We start from the raw sequence: 16,621 nt of genomic DNA, 5'->3' as shown, positions 1-16,621 counted from the left end.
AATTGGAATAGGGTGGGGAGAAAGGGACACCCGTGGGTCATCTAGTCCAACCCCCAAACATTGTGACATGTAAATAATATTATTTGTTTGTTTGCCCAAAGGCCACAGCACTGGAAACAATTTGAAACAGCTCAATGAAACCAATGGCTGTAAATGTAGGTCGGATACATTGAATGCGAATTAAAAGTGATTTAAATAAAATTTAAAATAATATTATTTTTGTAAACACTTACAACTAAGAAAAGAAGAGTAAAGGTTAAGAAATAACAATATGTAAATTAATTAAACATCAGATGTAATTTGAAGAAAATTGGGTATAAGAATGATAAGAAGGTAAGAGCATTAAGTTTAAAGATGAAAAAAAGACAAAAATTAAGCAGAAGTAGCAAATAGTTAAAAAATCAAAAGGGGAAATTGAGGGAAGTCATGGAATGGGCGGGAGTTGTGTTTTATTTTCTTTTATACGTGTTGAATATTAAATTGTAAAATCTAATAAAAATTATTAAAAATAAAAATAGCAAAATTAAAAAAAAACATTATTAGTTTTCAATTACCATCCAATAATATCCTCATTATAACATACCAATTTATAATACAATTATTAATGTTGATTAAAAAATTAATAGAAAAATCAAAGGTTTGTTAGCCAAGCCAGACATTTATTTATTTTTAAATCGAGCGGTTTTTTAAACATTTGATCAGACTTTGGGAACTGGACAGTTCAAACACAAAACACCAAGCATCGTAGAATTTAATTTAAATCAGAGGGGAAATAGGATTTATACTCGGAGCAAAAACCCCTTACGATGAAAGATCATGACTATTATTAATTTCAGAGTAGAATTCTATGTGTTTTTACACGGCCTGATTGTTAATAACAATAATAAATCGATTAAAGCAATTTGTGAGAAGATAAAACGAGGACACTGAGGAAAATTCGCAACCCTGCTTTAAAATTACCTCAGCTTTCTTTAGTGTCTCAAAGGCAGCCTGTCAAACCGCCTTTAAACTTTAAATTTAATTGTGAATTAAATTATCACGCCCCACGAATTAGTTCACCCGTGGATTTTCACTCAGTTCGAGCTGTTTTATGTACCGCTTCATCTCTAAAGTGACTCTAAAGCGGCTTTACAAAGAGGCGGTGTGCGGAAATAATAAATAAAAATTAAAGGGTATACTTCAATAAATAAATAAATAAATAGTCGGCGGAAACTAGAAAATCAGATTAAAATACAAATAAATGAAATAAAATCGAAACACTAATAAATAAGTTAATGAAGCGTATTCTCCCCCCCCCCCTTTATTTTGCACTGAGGGAAAAAATTAATGCAATTAAACTTTTTAAAAAATAAAATAAAATGAAGGGCGGGTATAAAACCCTATAGTGAGAGAAAGGAGCGCGTGTTGTTTTATCACGATATTATTATTATTATTATTACGTGATTTATTATTTTCCACACATTTGCCCGCCAAAAAAAAATAAGGACCGAGGTCTCGAAAGCCCGACGCGGTTGCCATGGCGACCATCCGCCGCGGGAGGAGGAGAGGCGAGGTCTCGCGATACCTTGAGCGCCGCCTCTGCTCCTTTCTCTGCCAAAGCCCGGGAGCTTTCGAAAGGGCAGCCGGGTCTCTCGCCCTGGGATCTCGCGAGATCTCGGGTGTGGGGGGGCGTGACCGACCTATACCTGCTCTCCGTTGCCGGAGGGGAGACGCGCCTCGCGAGACCCTGCGGGAATGGTCGGGGAAGTCTCGCGAGATGGAGGGCCGAGGGGGAAGTGGCTTAGCGAGGAGGAGGAGGAGGAGGAAGAAGAAGAAGAGGCTGCACCGGTCGGGCTTCCTCGGGGCGGCAGAAGGAGCGCCTGCCGCTGAGAGAGAGCCGGGTAGGCGACACGGGCCTGAACTGCCGGGCCCCTCCCGATGACGTCTGGCACCGGGCCCCTTCTGATGACGTCAGAGGTCAGTGGTAGTCAACTTCTTATGCCAAGCGATGTGCGCCCCCAAAACAAGTGGGGGGGGGGTTATTCCCCCGCCGTGACTGTCTGTGTGTGTCTGACTGTGGTGTGGAGCTGCGTGGAGCTGTGTGTCTTGAAAGTCAAGATCCTAGTCCTCTTGCAGAAAATCAAGTTGCTAGTCCTCATGCATCGAAAATGAGGATTGGAAAGCCTGTGGCTCTCCCAGATGGGGAAAGTCAAGTTCCTAGTCCTCTTGTATCTAAAACAAGGATAGGGGAGACTGGCTCTCGCAGAGGTGGAAAGTCAAGATCCTAGTCCTCTTGTATCCAAAATGAGAATGGGGAGCCTATGGCCCTCTCAGATGGGGAAAATCAAGTTCCTAGTCCTCATGCGTCTAAAATGAGGATTGGAAAGCCTATGGCTCTCCCAGATGCAAAAAGTCAAGTTCCTAGTCCTCTTGCAGAAAATCAAGTTTCTAGTCCTCAAGGGTCTAAAATGAGGCTGGGGAGCCTATGGCCCTCTGAGATGGGGAAAATCGAGTTCCTAGTCCTCATGCGTCTAAAATGAGGATTGGAAAACCTATGGCTCTCCCAGATGCAGAAAGTCAAGTTCCTAGTCCTCTTGCAGAAAATCAAGTTTCTAGTCCTCATGGGTCTAAAACGGGGAGGGGGGAGCCTATGGCCGTCCGAGATGTGGAAAGTCAAGTTCCTAGTTCTCATGCGTCTAAAATGAGGAGGGGGGAGCCTATGGCCGTCCGAGATGTAGAAAGTCAAGTTCCTAGTCCCCATGCATCTAAAATGAGGAGGGGGAGCCTGTTGCCCTCCCAGATGGGAAAAGTCATGTTCCTAGTCCTCTTGCATCTAAAACGAGGGTAGCAAGAAGAAACTTCCCACTCCATCACCATGGGGCCTCCGGACCCCAGAGCATGTATGCCGGGATCGGGGTGGGGATGCTGTAGGAAGATCCGGTGGAATTCCGGATGTTGGTCCCTGTTTCAAATCCAGAGTGCAAGCCCCACCCCGGAAAGGGAGGAGGGGGCTCCTGTGATGCTAGGAGAGGCCTGCCCCTCCCCGTCACAGTCCTTAGGACTTGCGCCAGCAGAACATGGCAAGAGGGCGCTGGGTCCTAGTGGCGTCCAGCCCCAGTTGCTTGGGAGTCACGAGTGGGGAGAGTCGCTACCCTGTCGCTTGGATCCTGTTTGGGGGCTTCTTCCCTTTGGGGCATCTTTTTGGTCCCTGTGGGAACAGAATATCCGAGGAACCTGCCAGATCCGGCCCAACAGGGCCCATCTAGTCCAGCATCCTGTTCTCACAGTAACCGACCAGATGCCCTAGAGCAGGATTCGAACACAAGAGCAACTCCCCTCCTGAAGTTTGCAGCAACTCCAGTGACTTGCAGCCATTTGTAGCCCTGTTCTGTGAATTTGTCCGATCCTCTTCGCAAGCCACCTAGCTGGGTAGCCGCCATTGCCTCCAGTGGGAGGGAGTTCCACTTCTTAAGAACATGCTGTGTGAAGGACTCTCCCACTGTCTTTGACCGCTGGCTGAGTTGCCTGAGACGGCTGCCTCTTTTAACTGGGACGGGCAAAGCCCTGCCTCTCCCTACAGCAGCTTCCGTGGGTGCGATTTGGCATCCTGCCTCTGATCGATTCCCTCTGGCCGCTTCCTTTCAACGGGTGTTTTGTCCAAGAGTGTTTTGGGCGAAGGGGAAGAAGGGAGCGAACGCCGACCTTGCGAAGGACAAACGCAGCGGATGATTTGCAGTTCTGCTCCAAAGTCTAAAGTCCTTGCTGGGACGGTTGTGTTTGTGGCCGAGGGCCGTGTCACCCAGAGGCTTCTGCAAATACCACACCAAACCACCTGCCATAATTATTATTATTATTATTTTATTATTTGCACCTCGCCTATCTGCCTGGTGTAGGAATAACCAACGCCTCACGTGTGTAGCCTCACACAGGGCACCAGTTGTGGGGATTCTTGCTGACGCCTCCCGTGTGTAGGGTGAAGTTGACCTCACACGGGACGCCAGTTGTAGGGATAGGCAGCCTGCGGACGGGACGGACGGTAATCCTGGAGCCCGCTCCCACCGTGCCGTGGACGAAGAGATCCGCTGGCTGCAATCTGAGGGTTGGAGTTCTGTGAGTCCGTGATGATTTTGCCTGGTAGATAATTGCAAGCGTCTGTCTGGTCCAAAAACTCCGAAGAGGAAAGTAAAGCTAAAGGTGGCCAAAACTGAACTGCCAAATAAAAGACTTTAAAAGCAAAAATGAAAATAAAACTACTGAGACTGCAGTCTGGAGGGAAACGGCTTTGGCTGCCCTGCGTGGATGGTTTCGCTTTGCCTAGGCTTGTCACGCAACGTTCTTCTCGCTGGGCTTTTCCGCGCGTTCTCCACACCACAATAGCGACAGCTATTTATTGAGTGAATAACCAACGTCATAATCGATACATAAACCAATCACAACTCTGTTGCTGCCCTAAATTGGGCGGGAAGCAGACTAACTGACCGTTGCCTAATTCAAAGTTTGGAGCCACTAATTGCCCCGTGGAGGGATCCCAGCAGAGAATCGCCTGCCGGATCCTGCTGTTACCTTTCCTTCCAGGTGGAAGGATACAGTAAAATTAAGCACAAATAAACACAAATAACCACAGGTGCGAGCGCACCTGAAAAGTATATTCCCACAGCCTGGGTTGCCCCAGCCACTCTGGGCAGCTTCCAACAAATAAAAAAGCATAATGAAAAATCAGATATTAGAAATGTATTCTAAAAGTTGTATAGCTTGCCTTTTTGGTTTGCTCTCCATCCTCCCCTTCTGACTCATTATTATTATTATTATTATTAATACCCTGCCCATTTGGCTGGGTTGTATAATCCGCTGCGTAGTAACAGCCCATACGGGGATCGAACCTGCAACCTCGGCGTTATCACCACCAAGCTCTAACCAGCTGAGCTCTCTAGGCATCAGATTTAGATTATTTCTACAGCTTTAATTTTGGAGACAACGTGGTACGTTATCAGTATGACAGTACTATACTATAACAATTGTAATGGGTTAAAGGAAAGCAAAAATTTATCAGTTTTAGAGTTAGGCCCGAAACTAGTTGCAGTTGTCACGACATTACTGTTCCCTGCAGGCTCACCCAACGCCTTAATTATATAGTTTCCTTTGTATGTTTAAGGCACACCTCTTTAGACTTGGACTTTTGACACATTAGGAGCCACCCTATAAGAACACTTTTTAAAACTGCGTTTTAAAATGGACCTTAAAGGGGGATAACAACAACAACTACAACAACAACAACAGCCAGGAGGACTAGAATCCTCTTATTTTGCAGGGAGGGTCCGTAGCTCAGTGGTATTTAATTTCATTACACTTTCAATTTGTACACCGCCTTTGCATACAGTCGTACCTTGGTTGTCGAACGGAATCTTTTTCCGGAAGTCTGTTCGACTTCTGAAAACGTTCGAAAACCAAGATGCGGCTTCCGATTGGCTGCACCTTGTAATAAATAATCTGTTCCAATACTAAAAGTCATAAGGAAGCAGATCTTCAAAACAGAGCAGTTTGTATCAAATAAAGTAATATTCAATAATATTTCCAGTTACAGGTAGGTAGCCGTGTTGGTCTGCCATAGTCAAAACAAAATAAAATTAAAAAATTCCTTCCAGTAGCACCTGAAGTATCTGAAGAAGTGTGCATGCACACGAAAGCTCATACCAAGAACAAACTTAGTTGGTCTCTAAGGTGCTACTGGAAGGAATTTTTTATTTTATTTTGTTCTGTTATAATATAATAGTACACAATAAAATTAACTCTCAGAGCACCAGCAAATAGTTCAATTCCTGTCCACGGCCGCCCTCCCTTACCCACCTCCCTCTGGCAGGGAAGTTTGGTGGTCTGTTAATCCCTTGTCCTAAACGCACCCTGCCTCGCTGTTTATATGCACAGGGGTTGGATGAGTCCCAGGAAGGCCTTGGCAGGACTGCTGTTGAAGAGAAGCCTCTCCTCTCAGCCTCCAGGCTAAACATACCCAGCTCCTTCAACTGTTCCCCATAAGGCTTGGCTTCCAGACCCTTGATCATCTTGGTCACCCTTCTCTGTTAAAATTTAAATTCTTAATACCGTCTCATTTTCATGGCTCCATTAAAATGCACGGTGCTTTATTAAGCAGCATGAAGATTAGGTCCCTGACCCCAGGGGTCGTACGAAGACCGTGGCATGTGGAAGAGGAGGAAGGGACTCCGTGTGGATCAAACCCAAAACCTTGGCGTTACCAGCGCCACGCTCGAGGAAAGACCTTCCTGCTGTGTATCTCTGGCTGCCCATTTTTCCTGCTCTTGGAGTTTTCTTTCGCAAGCAGTGCATGGCCAGAGGTGCCTTCATCGGCAGCCCATGTCGTTCCCTCCAGACGCTCTTGAACTCCAAGCTCAGCCGTGTGATGCAGCAGCAAGCAAGGCCGATGCAGTTCCTGGCTGCATCCACGGAAGTCTAGCGTCCAGATCAAAGGGAACTAGGCAGGGCCATTTATCGATAAATCATCCAAAACCAGTTTAAAGTCCGGGGGAAATAGATCGGTATATCGCGATGCTTAGCTGATGATGCATTGCAATGTTGAAAACCAGATATTGCCTTAGTAGAAACCAAACCTTATGAGCAGCAGTTGAAGGAGCCGAGCGTGCTTAGCCTGGAGAAGAGGACAGATGCAACATCTTCAAATATCGGATGGGCTATTCACATTTATATATATTTTTTATTTTTGCCGCTCCAGAGGGGAGAATTTGCACCAGCGGGTTCCGGTGACAAGAAAGGAGATTGCAACCAAATACAGTGAAACCGGGAAGTAAATGATTCAGGTTTCCGAACGGTTTTCGGAAGCCGAACGTGCCGCTCGGCTTCCGTTTTGAGTTTCCCTATTGTGTTGAGGCTTCCGCTTTCAGTTTTCGAATGTTTTGGAAGTCAAACGGTCTTCCGGAACGGATTACGTTCGAAAACCGAGGTCCCACTGTAGCAGGAAGGTGTTTCTGAGTGTTAAGAGGGGTTTCGACAGGGGGCTGGGCTCCCCTGGAAGGCGAACTCTTCCCCGTTGGAGGTTTTCAAACAGATACTGGGGGTTCACCTGCCAAGGATTCCTCAGCTGTGACTTCTGCCTTGGGGGGGTTGGGCTAGATGACCCAGAGGGTCCCTTCCAGCTCTGCCGTTCTGCACATGCAGGCCTCAGCTGGGCATCGCTTCCTTCGCCACACCTGTCCGTTCGGACACGTGTGCTGGGGCCAGTCCCCTCCCCACCCCAAGCCACTAATCCTCCCCAGATTTCACCCCCAAAAGCCCCTGCAGGAGTTTGTGTTTTTAAACAAGACAGGCAGGAGGGGAACTCTTGAGCCCTGCCTGTTCAGTTTCTGTTTATTTTTGCCCTTTCCCACTTCCTAGATGCTTGGAATACCTTTCGGGGTGAGGTCATGCTGGGCATGGGAGTTCCTGGTTTCCTTCACCCTTTCCTTGCTACTTTTTTTTTTTAAAAAAACAACCCGTTCCGATGCAGCTGGTTTGGGGGCTGCAACGTGTTTCACCTTTGGGACTGTTGGCCTTGGAAGGAGGCGAAGGAGCCGAGGAAAGTGCAGGTAGAAAGAGATGCCTTTTTGTGGAGTGGGGGCTTTGGACGGTGGGGCCGTTTAGAGATTAACTTGGTGGCTCTCACCTGCCTCCCCCTCGCACTTTCTAGACCACATCCCACCCCCCCTTTTAGCAATGCATATAAAACAGAGCAGTTATAACGGATGAAAATTAAAAGGTGAAAAACATCTGGCCTGCTCGTTCGGTAGAGCACAAGACTCTTTAATTCTCTGGGTTGCGGGTTTGAGCCCCCCTGTTGGGCAAAGGTTTCCTGCATTGCAGGGGATTGGACTAAACTGCTCTTAGGGTTACGGGCGCTGCCGCCGGGCTCATAAACAGCCGCTCCCCTGTGGCGAGTGGAGATCTCCTCCAGGCGAACAGGTTTGGGGATGAACAGAAGCCTCCCGTTTCTCTTTCTCGGGCCCCGAGTGCCCAGGCATACATGGAAGTTCTGTTTTTATCTCGCAAGGAGGCTTAATTTCCCCGGTGCCCGTGGGTTTGCAAAGCCGGTCACCCCTTGACTATGCACCTCTGGAATTGGGGGGTTGTTTTTAGGGGCTTTTGAGCAGACAGCAACCCCTCTTCCCCCCCCCCCCCCGCTTTCTAAGCAGCTCCGAACGTTCATTGCCCTCGTTCGCATGTGGGGCATTTGCCCCACCCAGTCTGCAGCAGGGTCAGACTGGGAACATCCAGCTGTGGGCTCCCCACCCCCTTCCCATCGGACTCTATCTTGCGTGAATTGCATAAGCCGGTTCAGCTTGTCTTGGGGACGGCAGCCTCCGAATCCTGATGTCTTCTGTGCTTCCGGCAGTGGCAGGATGAAGGCAGCAACAAAACTGGCGGTTGCCGGCTTTGAGCAAGAGCTGGCAAAGCCAGAGAGAGAGAGGAGAGGCATTGGGGGGGGGGCATTCGCTGTGAATGCAGCTCTGTGTGCTGCCATATTCCCCACCCCCTTCTGGGATGGGTGGGTGGGTGTGTTTTCAGCAAAGAGCCTCCTTATCTGAGGAAGCTTGTCGGAGCAGCCAAACTGTCTCTGGAGGTTCCCAGGGCCATCTTCTGCCACCTGCAGACCTAAGGATTTGGCATCTTGGCCTGAGAGCCAGACTGAGCACAGGCCTGGATGATGGACCCGTGGCCTAGCTTTTAAAGTTTTTCAACATTTGATGTTTTATCGTGTTTTTAATATACTGTTGGGGCTGCCCGGAGTGACCAGGGAAACCCAGCGGGGTATAAATAATAATTTAAAAAGTCAAGGCCGAGGACCGCTGGACAGTTAAGTCCAGTCCAAGGCGACTATGGGGTTGCAGCGCTCATCTCGCTTTCAGGCCGAGGGAGCCGGCGTTTGTCCACAGACAGCTTTTCTGGGTCATGCGGCCGGCAGGACTAAACCGCTTCTGGCGCAATGGGACACCGTGATGGAAGCCAGAACTCACGGAAACACCGTTTACCTTCCCGCCGCAGCGGTACCTATTTATCTACTTGCCCTGGTGTGCTTTCGAACTGCTAGGTTGGCAGGAGCTGGGACAGAGCAAAGGGAGCTCGCCCCATTGTGCGGATTCGAACCACCGACCTTCCGATCGGCAAGCCGAAGAGGCTCAGTGGCTTAGACCACAGCGCCACCCCTCTCCCTTTTTACAAACAATTATTATTAGAATTGTAGCTTTCTGGAGTGGGAAGGGATCCTGAGGGTCATCTAGTCCAACCCACGGCAACGCAGAAATATTTTGCTCACCATGTGCTCGAACCCACAACCCCGGGAGGAAGAGTCACATGCTCCACTGAGCTATCCCAGCAATCAGAAATTCAGATATACAGGGTGAGTCTTTTAAAAGAGGCCCCGTGGAACCTGTGTAATCTGTATCCATGGGGCCTCTTTTAAAGGACTCACCCTGTATAAGCCAGGCACCATATGGCTCCTTAAACCAAGCTTGCAGTTCCCAAAATGGAACGTCTAGTTGCCGTTTGGGGACCAGGCGGCTCTCAAGTCTTATTTTTCAAAGGACGGACTTGCCTTGAAGATCTGGCTGGTTGAGAGGACCTTGAGCTGTGTTAAGAGCTTTGAGCACTTAAAAGAAAAGTCCTTTTCTCCTGGGACAGTTTGGCAGTTGCTGTTGCCTCCTGTGGCAGGGAGTTCCACAGCTGAGCCATGCCCTGCGCTTAGAAGGGCTTCTCTGCAGGCCGGGCTGAGCTCTGCATGTGCTCAAAGTCATCTCTGTGGCACTTGGCGTCGGCTTGTGACTTGTGGGAACGGCCCGGCGAGAAGGAACACCCAGGCTTCTTTTTCTTCTTCCCCTCCTCAGATTGTGCAGTAAACGTCCACAAAAACTGCAAGACTCTCTTGTCTGAATGCAGCGGGACCCGACCCAAGGTAAGCCACCTTCCTCCTTTTACATTTCGGGCAGGGGGAAGGCGGGGAGACACAGAAGGAGCTCTTCATCGCCAGCTAAACATTGCGATATAGCGATGGATCATAGCGTCAGAAATAAGGACGGGGCTCAGCTGGCTTTACGGTTTTCCCCGCACCCTGAATTTTGACTTGCCTGCTCTTGCTTAGGGAAGTTTTTAACGTTTGATGTTTTATCGCTTTTTTATCATCATTATTATTAATATTCTGTTGGGAGCTGCCTGGAGTGGCGGGGGAAACCCAGCCAGATGGGTGGGGTATAAATAATAATAATAATAATTATTGTTATTGTTGCAATTCGGTGAGAGAGATGAGCCGGCAGTTAACAGGCGCTGCAGGAATCGAGAGAAGCCTTGGCCGACTTCATGCTTTTCCCCATACAGTGGTACCTCGGAAGTCGAACGGAACCCGTTCCGGAAGTCCATTCAACTTCCAAAACATCCGGGAACCAAAACGCGGCTTCCGATTGGCTGCAGGAAGCCCCTGCAGCCAACCAGAAGCCGCGTCGGACGTTCGTCTCCCAAAGAGCGTCCGCAAACCGGAACACTCACTTCCAGGTTTGCGGCGTTCGGGAGGCGAAACGTTCGACTCGCAAGCGTTCGGGATCCAAGGTACGACTGTATTGTGATTTTGGCATAGCGCACAAACGTCACGATTCACGATATCTTGCCACGGCGAAGCCCTTCGAGTCCTGCCTGCTGTTCTCATTGTGTTGCGTCTCTTCTTCCTCCCCGCCCCAACCCTTTTCTATCTTGCAGCAAAGAGATTCGTTCCTTCGCCCTCCAAGTTCCCCGCCCAGTTCGCTCCGGAGCTACAGCCCAGGTTCGTACCCCGAAATAATCTGTTTCTGCGGCTCTGACTTTGCTTGCAGTGCAGAGCTCTGGCTTTTCCCCCTACGAGGAAAGGCAGAAGCGTTTGGGCCTTCTCAGTTCATAGGGGAGGCAAGGAAGAGGCGGCCTGCTTGAAGTAAAATCACGCCTGGCGCACAGCAAGCGGGTGCAGCGAAGTTTTGCCACCCTCTACCACGACGCAGGAGCTCGCGGGCACCCAGGTGTTGGAAGACCCAGAACCGACAGGAGGAAATACTGCCTGCAGCACATGGTTTGACTATGGAACTCCCGGCCACAGGAGGCAGTGACGGCCACCAACTTTTTAACAAGGGACTGGACAACTTGGTGGAGGAGAATTGGGCTACCAGTAGCCACGATGGCTGTGCATACGCCCAGGAACGCTTCCGAATCCCAGTTTCGCAGCAGCCGGGAGAGAGAGGGCTCTTGTGCTTTCCCATAATGGGCAACTGGTTGGCCGCTGTGAGATCAGGAACGCTACTAGATAGGCCATTGGCCTGATCGAACACTACAAAAGTGGGGGGGGGGTGCTCGACAGCCCCAAAAGTGGCTCCCCCTTTTTCTCTGCTTGGGAAAGCTCTAGAACGCTCCTGTGCGGCCAGTTGCCCTGTGTGTGCCTTTTAATGCTTCTCTCCCCCCCCACATCTCACCTCATTGTGAAACCTCAAAAAAAAAGGGAACAAAAAATATCACAGAGCCCTGAGAAAATCGATAAGCTGTTTTCCCCCCATCGATTGCTTGCTTGGCAGCTGTGAAATGGGGAAAAATAGATATCTATCTATATCTATCACCGGGTTGACTGTTTGTGCATGTGTGTTAAATTGTGCCGGCTTTCTTGGCTCCTGGCACTAAGTGGGGCTAAAGAAGAAGAAGAAGAAGAAGAAGCTGGGTAAGGGATTGGAGGCGGGTTGGGGTGGGGGGAGAGCAGATCTTTTCCCGCTCTGCCTGGCGGTTGAAGCATCTCTGCAGCGCGCAGTCTGGTCTGTCGGTAGAAGCAGCCAGGGAATCAATGGCGCTCCTCGGCGGCCTGCAGGCCGTGCTAATTGAACTCAGAAAATGGCTTGCTTTTCGGGGAGCCTGGCTTGTGGGGGGCGGGAGGGCGACTTGGAGGGGGGAGAGCCGGCCAAACGAGAAACCGTTTGGGGGCTGGCGGTTCTCCCACTCGCCTCGCGGCCCCCCCCCAAGCCAGAAAATGAGATGGAGGGGGCATCCGTTGGACAGGCCTTTGCTCTGCACTCCATGGCTTTCAGCTTAGAATGGGGGGTGGAAGCGCCGGGGGGGGGGACTTCGTTTTGCCGGCCCCCTCTGCATGGTCATGGGCCTGTGCGGCGAGAATCGTTTCCGTGGCAGACGTGGCAAGATAGACTGGCTCTGGAGCTGGAGGCTCCATGAGAACGCAAGACGTCTGGCTGCCACAGCATCGGGCTAGCTCAGCCTCCTCACAGTGGCCAACCAGAGGACTCAATGGGAAACCATAAGCCGGATCCGAGTGCGAGAACCCTCTGCCCTCCTGTGGTTCCCAGCAACCGGGATTCAGAAGCATGGCTGCCTCGAGCCGAGGTGCTGCAGCCAGCAGCCTTCGACAGGCCTCTCCTCCTCCATGGATTTGTCTCTATGAAAGCCACCTAAGGTCAGCATCCGCCGTGGCCTCCTGCATCAGTGAGTTCCGCAGTTCAGATCCTGCACTACATGAGCAAGCCCTTCCTTTTTAAGAGCTTTCACTTTCGCTGCTTAAAGCTGCTTTCCTCCTTTCGTTTTTTCGCCCAGAAGAGCAAAAGCGTAAGCTCCACATGTGCGGATAAAACCTGCGTTGATCTTCCCAGAGTCTGGTTTGGGAGAAGAGATTGGCGGAGCTTCTTCCCTGGCCTCATCCACACCGCATTCTGGCTGCTGCTTTCCCTGGAGCACCTTGGAAATCTGTTTCGGGGCTGCTGTGCGGACGAGAATGGCCTGTTCTTCCGCGCTGGGCGACTGAAGCGAGCTTGGATCCGGGGAGTGATTTTCCCGCTCCCGCGCTTTTCCTAGAGCTCCGTTCCAGCAAAGCAGGCATGTCAGGAGTCAACAGACCCCCGTGCGGAGAGCCTTGCTGTCTTCTTCCAGCCCAATATTCCCGGAAGCCCAATATCCTCAGCACTGTCCGGCAGCAGCGGTTCTCGGGGCTTCAGCCGGGGGACATTCCCGGCCTTTCCCTGGCTGTCTGCAGGCAAAGGCGGCGCTTCTCTGCTCAGCTGCGGTGCCTGCCTTACGAATGAAGCAAACCCACCCCCCAAAGTCCCTGCGATTCCAAGTTAGGCCCTTGGTCTGTTGGAATTGCCTGCACGGGCTTGGCAGCAGCTCCCCAAGGTTTTGCAGCCAACTCTACCTCCACCCTGGCTTTCAACCGCTTGTGACCCGGTGACGTCTCCGCCATCTGGGAATCCTTGGATCATTCCTGTTTCTGCACGCTCAGACCCCATCCTGTTGAATTCTGTCCGTGGCAATTCATCTGCGCAACAGGAATGAATTTCAGGAAACCAAAATGCCTTTTCTGGACAGCCCAAGCAAACGACGTTGCTGCTTGTGTTGGCTTCCCCGCTGCTCCCGGTTGGGAAGGATATCCCTGCGTTACGAGTGCTCCATGTCGCCATTAAAAAGAGGTCGGAATAGACCAGGCTTCCTCAACCTCGGCCCTCCAGATGTTTTTGGCCTACAACTCCCATGATCCTTAGCTAGCAGGAGCAGTGGTCAGGGATGATGGGAATTATAGTCTCAGAACATCTGGAGGGCCAAGGTTGAGGAAGCCTGGAATAGACCAATATACTGGTGGACTGTCCCTGGATCGAGGGACTTTCCCTCTTTTAGTTCTCAAAGCTCTCAACCCGGCTCAAGGTAGTCCTCTGAACTAGCCGGGTGTTTAACTGAGAATCCATCCTTTGGAAAATAAGACTTTAGAGCCGTCTTGCCCAAAAATGGCATCTGGACATTCCGTTTTGGCAACTGCCACCTTGGTCTAAGGGAGCCAACTTAAAATATTGTGAGTTTCTAACGCTGCCTACCGCTGGCCCTTCCCCTCCTGGGTGTGTGTAGCTGTGTTTGTGTGTCTTCTCGCCTCCTTTTCTTGGCTGCAGCAGTGTGCGATTCTTAATTTGATTCCTCCTCCCCCTTAATTAATTGCTAATGTCTCTAGCCGACGAAACACGCTCTCCCCCTAATTATATTTATTTTACACCGGAGCCGTTTTCACTTTTGTGCATCGAACGCCACGGAAGGCGAATGCCCCTTGTCCATTGGCCGACTTGGCTCGTCTTCCAGCTCCTCAGATTCCCAGTTTGGTGCGGCGGCCGTGAGCCGCTCACCATTCCCCCCCCCCCTCCCTCGGGGTTGTAAGATAATTCTCTGCTTTGACACATGGGAGCATGTTCTCCCTTTGGGAGCAGAGGTGTAAATAATTGCAGGCTCCGGCCGCTAAACGAGGGACTTAGCAATTTCCAGAGCACGCAGTGGGGGCCCAATTTCCTCCCCTCCAGACTTGCCTGCTGATTCCGCCAATACGCCCCCTGCAGCTGAGCGGCAGCGCTTGCCTCTCTGGACATTTCTAGAAGGGCAGGGCGGGCGCCATAAAAGCGTGTCGTGCCCCCCGGGCCACACTGCCGCTTCGCAGGCATGGGCAACGCCACGTCCAAGGGTGGCAGCGGCGCCGCGGCGCCCTCCGAGCTGCTCTTCTGCGGCTCCTTCTCCAACCGCTGGAACGAGAACGTCTTCCTGGAGAACGAGCTCCTGACCTCCCGGATCCTCTCCGTCCTCCGGCCGCACTCGGACGGGCGGGGGCTCCTGCGGGCGGCCGGTCCGCCCTTCGCCGCCCGCTTCCTGAGCACCAACTCTGCCTTTGCCTCCGTAGCCTCCGCCCTCCGGGAGCACCATCCGCACGGATCCCTCCTGGGCCCGGATGGCGGCGCCCTCGGGATGACGATCGCGCAGAGGGGGAGCTCGCCCACGCCGCTGGCCGACGCAGCTTCCGTCAGGGCTGCCGCTAAGCCCGGGTGAGTAGGCAAGCTTGCCCTGGGGGCTCCGAGGGGGGGGGAGGCACCCCTTTCTGCAGCGGGAAAGAGCGTCCCCTCCTTGGGCACAGCTCTCCTCCTGCCTCCCTTTTGCAGAAAAAACATGGGCCATAAAGGACCCCCGAAAGAGGGGAGATTCTCCCCCCACCCCGGACCTGTGACAGATACATTCAGCATGATTTAAAATTGGAATATTTCTGGTTCATTTGGAGGGGGGCAGCACCAGGATATTGCAGTCTGGTATTTTGTAGCAAGAGGCTGCTGTCAATATGAATTCCTTCCTTCCTTGCCTCCTTCTTTCCTTCCATCGTTTTATTTCTTAGCTCAGCACGCGACTCTTAATCTCAGGGCAGTGGGTTCGAGCCCCACTTAGGGCAGAAAGATTCTTGCATTGCCGCGGGCTGGGCTGGATGACCCTCGGGGGTCCCTTCCAACCGAGCAACTGTATGATTCTTTAGCTCTTGATTCCTGCGTTGCAGGGGGTTGGGCGTGGGGGCGGGGGGGGGGCTTCCTTCCAACTCTGCGGTTCTACGCTGTAGGTAAAACGGAGAACGTTTAGAGCAACAGGTGGAAATCGGATGGGAAGCAAAGCTATCCGACAGGCATGTAGGCTGAGTCCAGTTGCACGGGGGTTAAAACTGCAGAGCCCTGGTTGAAGGAGATCAGCCGTATCTGGTCGCTGAGTCTAGTTCAATATTTGCTCGGCTCGGGATGAGAGTTGCGTTGAAAATGCATGCGCAAGAGAGGAACTTCGAATCGTATAGAAAGCGCTTGGAGGTCCTAGTCTTTGTCAGAATCTCAAATTGTGCATCCTTTTCTCTGTTCCGGAGAGGGGGGGACCAAGCGCCCCTCATCCGATTCAGGGCTGCTTCCCATTGAGCTGATGCGGGTCTGTTTCTCAGGGAGGCGGTGGGTCCCCTCTGCTCAGGTTTCCTAGCGAAGGGACAGCTCTCCCTTTGGAGCCGGCAGGATGAAGGCAAGCCCTCGAGTGTGGGGAGCGAGATTTCCGGGGGGCTGGGATTTGCAAGATCGGGGGGCTAACTGTGCAAGGGAGAGGGGGGGCGAGGGCAGAGATCAGCCCGAGCTTGCTGTCGGGGATGGACAAGGAGGGTGGGGAGAAGTATTGCCGCTGGGGGGAGCGAGGCAGAGAAAGGAGGTTTATTATATAACCGAAACGCCAGCTATTCGAAACACATTGGCACACAGGTCCCTGCAAAATCCGTTCTCGGCATGCAAGCAAATCTCGGCATGCAGGTCTTGAACTGATGGCTTCCTCCGTCCTGTTTTTATAAATCTTCCTGCTGGGCCGGGATGGGCTTGCGGAGTCCCCCCACCCCCTTGCAGACCCAGAGAGCTTTTTTTTTTTTTTTTAGTTTAGAGAAAAGGCGAGCTGGGCAGAGGGAAAGTTTTTTTCCTCTCCCCTGCAACAGATAAAAGAAAGCCCTCCTTCTTTCGGCGTGGAGTTAAGCTGCAGAAAACTCCCTTCCGCAAGAGGCAGGGGGGACAGGACACCAATTTGCATGCCTTTGATAGAGGAGAGGGCTTTTGAGGGCTCCTAGCCCAGGACAGCTCTGGCTCTGGTCGGAGGCAGCGATGCTTCTGAATTCTGCTTGCTGGAAACCACAAGAGGGCTCTTGGGTTCGAATCCTGCTTGCCGGTTTCCGACTGAGGCATCTGGCTGGCCACTGTGAGAACAGGATCTGGCCTGATCCAGCAAACTCGTCTTAATTCATTGAGCTCTGGACCTGCTTCAGGCCTCCAGCGACGGA

General features: G+C 51.4%; 1 protein-coding gene across 1 annotated transcript in view; it reads left to right on the top strand.

Annotated features, from left to right (window-relative positions):
- ARHGEF18 (Rho/Rac guanine nucleotide exchange factor 18) overlaps nucleotides 1-16,621 on the top strand; it is a 51,722-nt gene that overhangs the window by 17,461 nt on the left and 17,640 nt on the right. The window contains exons 11-13 of the mRNA XM_033136518.1: nucleotides 9,864-9,931; nucleotides 10,726-10,789; nucleotides 14,693-14,834. Coding sequence (XP_032992409.1) covers nucleotides 9,864-9,931; nucleotides 10,726-10,789; nucleotides 14,693-14,834 — 274 coding nt within the window. The remainder of the gene's footprint in view (nucleotides 1-9,863; nucleotides 9,932-10,725; nucleotides 10,790-14,692; nucleotides 14,835-16,621) is intronic.

This window comes from Lacerta agilis, chromosome 18 (genome assembly GCF_009819535.1).
Source record: "Lacerta agilis isolate rLacAgi1 chromosome 18, rLacAgi1.pri, whole genome shotgun sequence".
Classification (NCBI taxonomy): domain Eukaryota; kingdom Metazoa; phylum Chordata; class Lepidosauria; order Squamata; family Lacertidae; genus Lacerta; species Lacerta agilis.
Note: the sequence above shows the minus strand (reverse complement) of the source record. Positions and strands in the feature narration are given on the sequence as shown.